Below are 12,606 nucleotides of genomic sequence, written 5' to 3'. Positions count from 1 at the left end.
CTACAAAGTGTTGATCAGGCCAAAAACCCAGAGCCGTCACTGGAGCCACCATTTTGTTTCTCTGTTATGTTTTCAGCTGCTCGCTTCTTCTCTTCTTCCTCTCCATCGCCGCAGATTCATTTTGAATGTGCAGGGACCCTGCGGAGGACGAAGCTCCTGCAGCAGCACGTATTTCATATCGCACTTTTAGTGAATATTAGCAGCCGGGTGAGATCCAAAGAAAATAAGCTTTTATTGTAGAAGCAGCTGGATGTTTCTGCCGCCGATGACTCATCCCTCTTTTTTCCTGCTTTTTTCTTGTTTAGTGAATATTTTGGTCGGGGCGGGCGAGCCGGCCGGGGCGCAGACACAGAGTCTCATTGATGAGCGTGTTTGTTTGGCAGTGGGTATCCTAGCCACAAACCCACTCGCTCGCTCGCTCACACTTGCTCACCCACTCACACTCTCGGGCCGGCTGGGATACGTGTTTACTCACGCCTCCTCTGTTTCCTCTCGCAGTTCCGACAATAAAGACGGAGCCGCACGACGACTACGACGCCCCCCTGCTGTGCCCCCAGCGCGGCCCCGGCCTGGCCTCGCACCCCAAGCCGTACTTCCCCCCGCAGGCCGTGACCCCGATGATCCCCTCTGACCTCCGACAGTGCGTGGTGGGCGGGGCTTACACGGTGGGCCAGCAGAGACTGGGAGCTAAGCCTTCCTCGCTGCCCTCCTCCTCCTCCTCCCCGAGCACCAGCCCCACCCTGCATGACCTGTCACCCACACCCTTCCCCCCCGGTCCGGCACCGCAGTCTCCCATCCCGCACGTCTCCATCATCCAGGAGGCGCCCGGCCGCTACCCGCCGCCCGGCCTCTACCCGCCCAGCAGCTCCTCCTCCTCCTCCTCCCCCATCTCGCAGCCCTCCACCCCGGGCACAGCGGGCCTGGAGGCCCCCTTCTCTCCGGCCCAGTGCATGACGCCGGCCCAGCCCGGGAGCGGCAGCAGCAGCCCGGTGGCCCAGCAGCACCCTAAGGTGCAGCAGAGGGAGGGCAGCCCCCCCGCCATGGCTGTCAGCATCAAACAGGAGCCACAGGAGCTGGATCAGATGTACCTGGATGACGGTGAGTGAACGCCCAGGCGTAAACAGATCAGACACACGGCGTCAGTGCAGCTCTTACTAAACACATCCATCATGTTATAATCCACTCCTCTGCACAGACAAACTGTAAAACAAACAACTCCTCTAGTTCACAATGAACTCTCACATTATATTACTGCTCCCTCTCTGAATGACGGGGATCTATCTGAGGATGAGACAGAGTTAGAGAAGGATCTCCTCTGCCAGCAGCTCGGCTCTCTGCAGCCCGACTCTCTTCTCTTGCTATCTTGCTATTGGGATGAAAACGGGATGCTAATTCCCCACCAAGTGCTATTCAACCGACATCCCCTGCAAAAACAATCATCCCTCCGCTGCCTTCTGCCTGAAATGATCCGACTCAAAAAACAATGTTACAGGCCCCAAGTCAAACAGAATCAGGCCACGACCTCAACCACTGTCATGAACCCGCCCGGGGTTAAAGAATAAGCTGACAGCAACACTTTACAATAAGACCCATTCATTAATTAATGACAAATTGCTCTGCCTGTTCCAGCTGTCAGCAGGACGATAATGATTCTCCTCAGTGGGACTTTGTGTTTAATAATATGAGCTTATCTCATTCCTGCTGAGTGGATCTGTGACTGAGCCACGCCCCCTCCTGTCAAAGCTCTCATCACTTCTGTCAGCAGTTTATCAATAGATGTCATCAGACGTGGTAAGTTATTGAAGGTGTGTAAGGTAAACAGTCTTAAGGAAGCTCTGTTCCTGTCTCCTTCACTCTCAGCCTCTCTGCTGCCGTGCGACTTCAGCAGTAATTAGATTAAATAAACCTCCGGCTGCTTTGTTTGATATATTTGGCTTTAAGTCCAGACTAAGACGACGAGGCCGATCTGAGCTGGCTGATCAAATAAACCTGACCCCCGTTTGTTTATCTCAGAGAGACTGCAGCGAGGGGAAGGGAGTTTTTTAAAGGAGCGCAAACTTTATGATCTCAGCGGTCTGGGCCTCTGCGCTCGCTCGCTGGCCTGCCGAGGCCGCGGGGCCGCGTGCTCTGCGCCGCCGCGATGGGAAATAAATTGGATAAATGATCTTCCTGGAGGCGAGAGCGAAAACAGAGTCTGGCCCGGCGTAAATCACGGCGAGGAGAAGCTGCAGCGTATGAAGAAACACTGAGCAGAGGCTATAAGCAGCAGGGAGGCGGCGGCGGCGGCGGCCTTTTGATCCGGCACCAGAACCCCCAAACCCCCGCCGGACCGTCTGGCCCCCGGCTTCCTGACCGAGCGGGGACCGACGGCTCGGCTCGTCCCCCCCTCGCCCCCCTCCACTTTCTCTGACCGGTCTGGGTAAATACATTAACACTCGTCAGGTCCGTCTGCCGGGACGCTCGGCTCGCTGCGGCCGCGTCGATACAGATTTGATTTGCAATTATGTTCCGACTTCTGCCACCGCCGCTCACAGCTTGAGGGTTATTAGGTTCAAACCAGGTGTCGTATTCAAGTAAGTATTCAAGTACCGCGGCGGAGCCACAGTGGGTATTCCTGAGACCCCCCCTCCCCCCCCTTGGTTACACTTGTTTTCGTTGGCAAATTGAGGGAAATCTCACAGAGCATTCCAAACTTAACGTGGCTTCTCACTTCATTAAAACCCTTTGGCAGTTTGTTACGTGTTTCTGCTTTACGGCCTCGCTCAGGTGTGATCGGACTGTGATTCCTTGTTGACCGCGCTCGTTAAAGCTGGCATCATGTGATGTATGAGGTTCTTAAGGAGCCCGGGCACAGATTGTCACTTTGTGTTCACTTAAACTCAGACTGAGGCTGTGAGGCTGCTGTGTAACCTGAGCTCCACTAAGGATTTAATGATCTCCACATTACTATCAGAGGCGTTTGTTACTATTTATTCAACAGAACTTCATTATATCTAATTTCACAACTATTTCATCCAGCGTCCCTTCTGGATCTCATTCCCAGCTGATATCTCCCTGCTTGTTTGTTCTCCCTTCTCCTCCCTCCTCTCCTCTCCTCTCCTCTCCTCTCTTCTCTTCTCCTCTCCTCTCTTCTCCTCTCCTCTCCTCTCCTCTCCTCTCCTCCCCTCTCCTCTCCTCTCCTCTCCCCCCTCTCTTCTAACCTCTGGGGGGAAGTTACGAACGTGTCTGCTCATGGAAAGTCTGATTCGCCGTTTCTTTCTGGCCCCGAGCCGGCGGCGGCTATAGGCTGCGGGGCTGCACGCTCCTCTCCACCGCCGCTGGAGCTGTGGGGAGATGGATACAGGCCACGCTGCCATAAAACTTGCTGACTGGAGAGGTTTTGCATACTTCCTCTTGGCTGGTGTTGCAGTCTGGAGGAGGTGGCAGAGGCTATACGTTATTCTGCACAGTAGTGAGCGCAGAGCCTTTTGTCAGCGGTGAGGTAACGCCAGCGCAAACATGTGCAGATTGAAGGCAGAGGCCGAGCCAAACGGGATGACAGAATCCTCTCTTTTATGGCTTGTTGTGACCTCGTTAGATGTCAGAGCTGAGCAAATTCACGACCGCAGAACTCCGCACGAGCTCCAGAAGTATCTGAGGGTAAACGAGCCCGGAGGAATCTGGACTTTTTAAGATGCAAGATCTGGTACTGACACGGTTCAGGCAGCGGTTAGACTCAGAGGCGTAACACATGGAGCATCTTCAGGTTCAACACGTTTGCTCGGTCAGTCAGACCTTCAGTGTTCTGTGCTTCCAGGATCGCTTCCACTTTCTGCTCCCTTTCCAAATTGAAGGGATTGTTTTCATTACAATGCGTCTCTTCTCTTCGTTTCATTCATTTATCTCAAACGCACACGTCAATAATCTATACTTCAAGTTGTTTTCATTTCAAACACCTGAGCTGCAGAATCTTGGCCGCAGCCGTGATGAACTGCAGCACCGCACAGTGGGACCGGCTGGAGGCAGAGACCCAGAACAAGCTGCCATGCTCGGGCCAAGAACGTCTCGGGGCCTGGACCTGACGTGGCAGCAGGCTGGGGACTCTGTGCTACGTTTGCCCCCTCCGTCCTCTCCCTCCCCTCCATCCTCTTCCTCCTCTTCCTCCTCTCCCTCCTCTCCCTCCTCTCTGTCCTCTCCGTCCTCTCCCTCCTCTCCCTCCTGTCCGTCCTCTCCCTCCCCTCCATCCTCTTCCTCCTCTTCCTCCTCTCCCTCCTCTCCGTCCTCTCCGTCCTCTCCCTCCTCTCCCTCCTGTCCGTCCCCCCCCCCCTCCATCCTCTTCCTCCTCTTCCTCCTCTGCCTCCTCTCCGTCCTCTCCCTCCCCTCCATCCTCTTCCTCCTCTCCCGGCTCTCCGTCCTCTCCCTCCTCTCCCTCCTCTCCCTCCCCTCCATCCTCTTCCTCCTCTCCCTCCTCTTCCTCCTCTTCCTCCTCTCCCTCCTCTCCCTCCTCTTCCTCCTCTCCCTCCTCTCCGTCCTCTCCGTCCTCTCCCTCCTCTCCCTCCCCTCCATCCTCTCCCTCCCCTCCATCCTCTTCCTCCTCTCCCTCCTCTCCCTCCTGTCCCTCCTCTCCCTCCTCTCCGTTCTCTCCTCCCTCATTGTCTCGCTCCCTCTCTGCTTGGTTGACGTACTTCTGGAGCCTTAATGAGTCAAACAGCGTCCCTGTGATTGTTTGGTGGTTCCTCATTTGTCGGGGGGGATTTCCCGGTGGGAAAGCGGCGTTGCTCTGTATCAGTCAGCTCCAGCTGCTCTGGCCTCCCCTGGGACAGGAAACCAGGACCTGGATTACATCATCTCATTCACCACCTTCCCTGTCCTAGACGCATATAATAACAAATTAACCCCCTAATAGTTCAGCACCTCCTGTTCAATCAGTACACATGTTACAGCTCTTCTGTGATCACGCAGGAATTGATTTGATTTAGATGCAGAATGTCTTTGTCACTTTCCCATCCCAGGGACATCTCAGCTGATGAGCAGATTTAAATCCAGATCTTGCCTGAGTGCTAAAGGAATCCCGGAGGTGACGGTCTGGCTCTGTTTGCTCTGTCCTGCTCGTTGTGAGCGTCTCCGTCGCTCTGTGTCCCCTCAGCAGATCGATGTAACTGAAGCCTCGTGACACCGATGTGGCGTTGGCGTCGGCTCTATTCTTAGTGCGGCGTTGTAAACACACTCAGAGATCAATGGATTGATTTTTTGCTTTTTTTCCTTTCTTCAATTAGATCCTCCGCATAAAATGTGACGGCACAACGAAAAGTCCGCCATGACAACGGAGGCACAAACAGTAAACGCCGCGGCCTCGTCGCAGCCAAGGACAACATTTAACCGCCTGTGTGCCACATCCTCCTGATCTTTACTGCATCAGAACAAACAGCACACACTCCAAAACACCTATTTTCTCAGCGATAGCCACAATCCTCCGTTTTTTTCTCTCTCCTCCCCGCTTCAGGAAGCTTATTTATTATGTGAGAGTCTCTCTGACCACATATGGCGTCTGATGCATGACGGAAAATATCTCAACGCCATAATTCATCCGCAATTTTGATCTTTACCAGGCGGCGATGACGCGACGCGGAGGTCTCTCTCTCTCTCTCTCTCTCTCTCTCTCTCTCTCTCTCTCTCTCTCTCTCTCTCTCTCTCTCTCTCTCTCTGTGTCTGCACGTTCCTAAATTTATAGCAGGCCCCGCCGGCTGGACGCTCTCTGAGACGCCGGCGTAGCGTCAGCCCCTCGAGGTCTGAACTCGGGAGGGATATCCTTCCACCTCCAGATGCACGGTAGGGTCAAAGCCAGAGCAAACACAGCAGAGGAGGTCAGCGGGTTCAGTCTGGGCCCGAGGAGAGAGAGAGAGAGAGAGAGAGAGAGAGACAGAGAGAGAGACACACACATGGCAGCGCAGCCAGGGAGGAGATGAGGCCTTTTGTATTTATTTTCTTGAGGTTCCAGCGTTTCTTCTCGCAAAATCTGCTGGATTTCGCACATTTGCATCCACGTGGCCGCTGGCAGGACGCGGCCCTGATGGCGAGGAGCTCGGGGGAACATCTTGTATTACTGTAAACACTGAAAATGAGCGGTTTAATCTGTTCCTACTGATCCTCCTGAAACTGAAGAGTTTTCAGAGGCTTGGTTTCAGGTTTTAATGGGCTTCATATCAAACACCTATCACACACATGGATTTGTTATAGATTCAGTTTAAGGTTTGCATGTTTAACACAGCGGTCTGCAAACTTTACAAAGGTCACCGACACACACACACACACACACACACACACACACACATAGAACAGAAGAACATAGAGTGCACAGGTGAGGAGCTCAGCTATTCTAAAAACATCTTACACTTGATTTCCTGCCTCCTGGTCGCCGCTGCGTCTCTGCACTTTATGATGACGTGTAAATCTGCTCACAGACATGAGTTTAGCTCACCAATCTCCACTTGTCATCGCTCCCTGGGTCGGTGGCCCTGGTGTGATCGTGCAGCTGACAGGGTAAAGCCACGCTGACAGCGCTGCACAAATGCTGCGTTCAGGGATATTGGGATATTTGAGAGTTGAGAGCTTTGAAACCGAATTCAAGACTCTGATCCACAGTGAGAGAAGAGAAGAGATGTGTTTTTATTTAAAGATATCTAACAGGGAGTTCTTTTTAGAAGGATTGCTACCAGCATGTTGATTTATACTCCACTGAACCATCTGTGTGATGCTTGAATGCAGGAATGTTCCTGAACGCATCATCACTTGAGCGCTGTTAACACATTCCCTGCTCGTTGCCTCACATGACAGACGCACTAACGTAAACTCTAAGTATGATAAATGACCAAGAGTGAACCTCAGCTGCTACCTGGAGGATTGTCAACCCAAAGAACTTATGGCACGATTCAGGAAAAGGTCATCAGAGAGAGAAAGAGCCGAGCTAACTCAGCCGCTGGCTCCTTATTGGAAGCTGCAGGAGCTCGTCCGTGTTTCTGTCTCCTTGGCCCGTGTGGTGACGGACGAGGTCGTGATTCAGAGCACCTGAATGTAAACGTCACAACCGTCCTGACAAGTACCTTCCACTTTGCCAAGTCGCTCACAAAGACGTCTCGCTGTGAAACGCACCCCGTCCTCTTAGTCACATAATAGCTTCAATGTGCGTGTGTTTCTATGACACACACACACACGCCAGATCGCCGCCACCGGCGCTGCTGTCCAAAAACGCTCGGCTTCTTCCTCTTCCTTTTATTAATAACAGTCCGTCGGCCGGCCAAACGCATTAAGTGCAGGTCTAGACGCCGTTAGGGAGTGTAAAGTATGGAGCTGTAATTGTAAACAGCTTCAGGTGAAACAAATCACCGCGGGCTCCAGCTTCCACGTGTTCCGTCCGTGTGTGCAGACCGACTCCGGTCGTTGTCGTGGAAGCTTCGTAGCCGCTTCGCGCTCCGTGTTTACGTGTTATAAATGTCAGATGTTATGTTGTGGCCCGTTGCGAGGAGGGAACTCTGGTAGGAAGCCGTGCCAGCGCAGAGGTCACTCAGGGGTCACACAGGGCAGAGCCACGCCGAAAATACACGTTGCTCTGGAAAGGTTGTTGTTTTGTTTGAGTCATTCCATTGTGTTGAGGGGAATCTGTTATTTTCCTGGGCTCTGTGTCCAGTCAGAGGGAATTCCTCTCCCCTCTCTCTGGGCCTGCTGGCTCCCCGGCCTTCTCCAGGGGTGTTCCCTCTCTCTCTCCCTCTCTCTCTCTCCCTCTCTCCCTCTCCCCCTCTCTCCCCCTCTCTCCTCTTCCTCCGCTGAGATCACTGAGAGCTGATTAAAGGAAGCAGCATAATCCCCTCTAAGTAATAAATGAGTTTGCCGATAAGAAAGGTGAAGGTTGATGAAAAATGAAGTGCCACAGCTACGGGAAACGGGTTTCCTGTTATCAGCGCCTTTAGGAGGAGAGACGGTTGGTTTCTGCGCTCAGCTCGCTCAGATCATCGTCTCTGCACGCCAAAGAACACAGCAGATAAAAACACATAAACAAGCGCACCTGGATCCTTCAGAGAGAGAGAGAGCGGGGGGTTGCATCATCTCTCTTGATAAAATAAAAAAATGGTTCTCGCCCCTGGTAGGAAGCTGGATGTGATTCTATTAGCTCCTCTCCCTCCCCGAGGCGACGGCAGTTGAGTTGGTCGTGTGTGTGTGCATGTGTGTGTGTTTACCTCAGTGTGTGTTAACCATAACACAAACACTGCCAGGGTTACACAGGCTGGAAATGGAGTCCACATCAGCGTCACCGGAGCAGATATGAAACATTCTGACAGTGATGAATCATTTCCTCCTCCTCCAGTAAAGCCAAACTGACTGGACGCCTCTTCACCCCAAACACTGAACTCTAAACTCCATAAACATTCTCCCAACACACCCCCGGCCCGTAAAGTGAACACGTTACCTTCCTCAAAAGCCTCACTGACCTTCTCCCTCTCCCTCTCCCTCTCTTTTCCCCTCACAGTCAACGAGATCATCAGGAACGACCTGTCAAGCATCTCCGTCCACAGCCACGCGTAGCTTCCTGTCATCGCCAGGGGGGCCTGGAAGACGGGAGGGGAGGGGAAGGGGGGGACGGGGGGGCTAAAAAGGGAAACGCAACACAAACTGATAGCGCGCCTCACATGCTTTTGGACTACAGCGTGCTGAAGCAAACCGGAGGAGAACAAAGTCTGAGGAGCAGAGTCCAGAGTGTGCCTTGTTTTTTCTTATGATCCCTTTAAACACAAACCAAGGAGACGCTCCACATGTAAATCTACTATGTAGCAACCCCCCCCCCCTCAAGTATGCTTTAGTGGACCAAGCATTGTTTTTATACGTTTCTCTGCAGTTTGTACATGATTCAGTGCCTATGAGTTCCATGTTTTGTAAATATCTGCGGTGCTTCATTGTGCAGCATATCCGGCGTTCCAAAGAGAAGAGAAGTGCCTTTGACTGGAAAACGCAAAAAAGAAGCTCGACCTCAAAAATTCTAAATTTGGGAGAGACGAGGTTCAGGACGATTGATGTTTAATCTATTTTCTGTATTGACAATCAACAGTAAGCACTTAACCACTAATCCTGTGGTGTCTGTAGTTCTTCCCACCAAGCAGCCGACGCATTTGGCTAAAGCTCCGACTGAACTCTTGTGTCTTTTTTTTATACGTTTGAGGTCAAAGCGATGCCAGTGTAGTCAGGAGAGGTGGAGTCAGTTTGGGTCATTTTCCACATATTTCTGAAGCAACACAGGTCTCTTAGGTCTGGACGTCTAGCAGCAGACTGAACTGGCCGGGGTTAAGTTTTGAAGACGTTTCGCTCCTCATCCTCGTGGTTTTGAGTGGCAGGCAGTGAGCTTCAGAATGCTTCACACTCAGCTGAACTTTCAGGGCCATAAAGACGTCCGGGTGTTTGCACAGTGCCGAGACGAGACAAACTCCGTCTTTGTCGAATAAACAGAACTCTCTTCGGTCTTCAGCTCCGTTTCTTTTAAAGCTCTACGCTGCACACAGTGTTGCTCCTCCCGCTCTGCCGTCGCTCTCTTGAAGTCGACCGGAGCCTTAGATGAACCTCACAGTGTCGCTCACGCCGCGGTCACATGTTTGCTGAGTCACTGCAGGAGTAACAGGAGGCACAAACATCACATGGTGACTACAGCAATAAAAGATGAACCAAGTTTTAAAAATCATCTCAACTTTGACCAAGCTTGACTTTTATTATTGTTATTGTTATTGTTCTTGTTGTTATTGTTATTGTTGTTATTCCCTGGAAGCTATGCAAGGTGCATGTAGCATTAGTCTCATTCAGAATGTACACATTCATATAAAGGTCTCCAAAGAAATGTTATAACAATGACCGACCACATGTATGAATTCTTTTCTGCTTTTGTACTTTCATATTTATTCTTAGCATGTTCTCTCTTTCCTCCTGTGCTTCATACAGACGACTGTCTATGGTTTCCTTCATTCTGTGGTTTATGTACTAACTTCTCTTTTAGCCAACCTGAACGGGCTCACACACACACACACAAACACACACACACTCACACAGACACACACTCACACAGTCCCCACATTAGTATTGCATATTTATATGTATTTATGAGTCTTAATCCTTATAACTGAAGGGCATGAATGAAGCCATACTGAAACGTTTACCAATGAGGTCATTGTTCGTCTTCAACTCATAATTCTGCTTTGTGAGACTATTGTGTAATTGTCAATAAATAGCTATCATCTCTTTCATCTGGGTGGTCTGTGTGGTCACTGTGGAGCCGGACTAAACCTGAACCAGGACCTGGACCTGAACCTGAACCTCCACATCTGACAGGAGGGGGGAGAATTATGATCATGGTGTTGCTTTCTAATGCAGGACCGATAAAACACAAAAGCAGTGATACTTTCTGATAAAGTCTCTCTCACGCAATTATTTGACTTGTAATAATAAAACCGAACAGTCGTGAATATTAAAAAACTCACAAACCTGATTTTGTTCATATTCAAAGCTGTAAAATAATCAAAACAAATCCAGAGAGAGCGGAAAAAAAAACTCCTGCCAAAGAATTTCTCAATATAATCTGTTTCTAAATAGCTTTGATTTTGGAATATGTCGAATAAATCAAGAGTTTCTACTTTAATTAGCACATTAAAGTAGAGAGTATATCTTTTATTGTTTGATACGGTGATCCTTTCCCAAACTCAGATTCCTGCAGTGAGACTTGGTGACAGAATAAAAGAACACTTTTATCTGCTATTGAGATCATTTCAGACCGCTTCCAAAAGGAATCAATCTGTCTGAAGAATTTTCCAGAAAAAAAGGCGGATCACTGACCTTTAACAATAAAATGAAACTCGACACTAACAAAACCTACGCTGTTAGATTTGTGATGGCGTTGGACTAAATTAAGACCTTCAGGACTCAAATATGAAGAAATCTTGACTTGATCAGCAGCTACTTCTTTGTGTTAGAGATCGATAATTCCAATGATTTACACATTTCTAAACTGTATCATTATTCTATATGACCCTCTCTCATGTGCACGCGCTCCAACGAACAGTGAGTGTAGGTTGTGTAACACTGCCCCCTTGTGGTCAAGATTCCACTCTCAGACGAGCTGCAAACTGAATCTCAGCTCTGACTGAATGTTTGTGACATTAAACGACATTAATCTTTGAATGTCAGAGGCAGACAGGAGCACGTTTAGGAAAATGAGGCACACACACAGACACACACTTTGTTGCTTTAGCTGAGCCGCCTCACACCTGTTTCACTGCCATCCACGTCTTTTAGGAAAATCAGCTGTCACTTATATTCTGCCCAGCTCATAATTCTTTGATAAGGGACAAGCAGCAGCAGCAGACACACACACACACACACACCTACACATACAGGGTAAGTCTGAACTCATTCATGCTGAATAATTGTAGTCACTCAGTGAACTGGATCATATAGATAATCAATCATATTGGAACAGGAAAGGTAATAATAATAATAATAATGACTGTTATCACTGTGACTGTAAAAGACAAATCAGGATAATTGTCAGTTTAATCTACAATTTCATGTTTAATGACTAATGACAGATTCAGTTGCATCCATATGTTGTTTACGTATTTGAGAGATGGATTCAGGATTCATTTGTCTTCACATTTAGTTTTAATGTCTCATCTAGAGTGTCAAGGGTATTTAAAGATGAAATAAGATATGATCAGTCGCCTCAGTGGATCATAAAGTAGCGGTGTTTGGTGTCTTTCAGCCCTGACATGGAGGAAACTCCTAGTAATTTCACCAGAAACAAAACGGAGCTGGAATGTGAGGAGACCCCAGCTTATTTCCTGGACGTCTCTATTATCATCATCGTGCCTGTGGCTCTGGGGCTACCAGTCATTGTCCAACTGCTGTGGGTCACCTTCACGTCCAAGAAGTCTTCAGACATCCTCAATTTCCACTTAGCGCTCGTCCTCCTCCTCCAAAACATGCTGTCCACTCTGCAGTTGCTCCTTCTCCTTTTCATGAGTGATGGTCAGACCCACATCCTGAAGTTCTTGTTTCCATACGCACAAATCGGAGGGCCTATGAATCTATCCTTTATCTGCATTGAGCGTTACGTAGCCGTGATCCAACCCACAGTGTACACGCTGCTGAACACATACAGGTGCAGGGAGGTGAGCGTCGCCATCATGTGGATCTTCACGCTGGTCGCTGCTTCAGCAAACGTTGTGGGACCTGACAAGTTTTTTTCCAATATGGCAAACGTCATCCCAATGGTTGTGTTGCTGGTTATATCTGTAGTCATGGTTACGTCCAACATTACTATAGCGAGGGCCCTCAGGCAGTCCGGGCCCGGCAGTGACAAGCAGCATCCTGTGAAGAGACGAGCCTTCATCACCGTGTGCGCCACCTCATCCATCACTTTGGTCTGCTACACTCCCGTGGCCTTGGTACAAGTGCTCGGTGGTGTAGATCAGCACTTGTTCATTTGTTACGGCATCCCCTGGTGCATCTTCATGCTGTCTATGGCGGGTGTGGTGCATCCACTGTTTTATCTCAAGACACAAGGTAAACTGCTCTTCTGCTGTGAGCAAGGAAACAAAG

At 49.8% G+C, this 12,606-nt stretch overlaps 1 protein-coding gene across 1 annotated transcript in view; it reads left to right on the top strand.

Moving 5' to 3' along the window:
• The window catches only part of nfatc1 (nuclear factor of activated T cells 1), a 32,982-nt gene extending 22,742 nt beyond the window's left edge, over positions 1 to 10,240 (top strand). Inside the window, exons 9-10 of the mRNA XM_076139639.1 lie at positions 499 to 1,098; positions 8,501 to 10,240. Of these exons, the coding sequence (XP_075995754.1) occupies positions 499 to 1,098; positions 8,501 to 8,556 (656 nt within the window). The 3' untranslated portion in view covers positions 8,557 to 10,240. The remainder of the gene's footprint in view (positions 1 to 498; positions 1,099 to 8,500) is intronic.
• The last annotated feature ends 2,366 nt before the right edge of the window (positions 10,241 to 12,606 follow it).

Source organism: Genypterus blacodes, unplaced genomic scaffold, assembly GCF_046128005.1.
Source record: "Genypterus blacodes isolate CSIRO-AG114 ecotype Tasmania unplaced genomic scaffold, CSIRO-AGI_Gbla_v1 ptg000438l_1, whole genome shotgun sequence".
NCBI lineage: Eukaryota > Metazoa > Chordata > Actinopteri > Ophidiiformes > Ophidiidae > Genypterus > Genypterus blacodes.
This window is presented reverse-complemented; position numbering and strand designations above follow the sequence as displayed.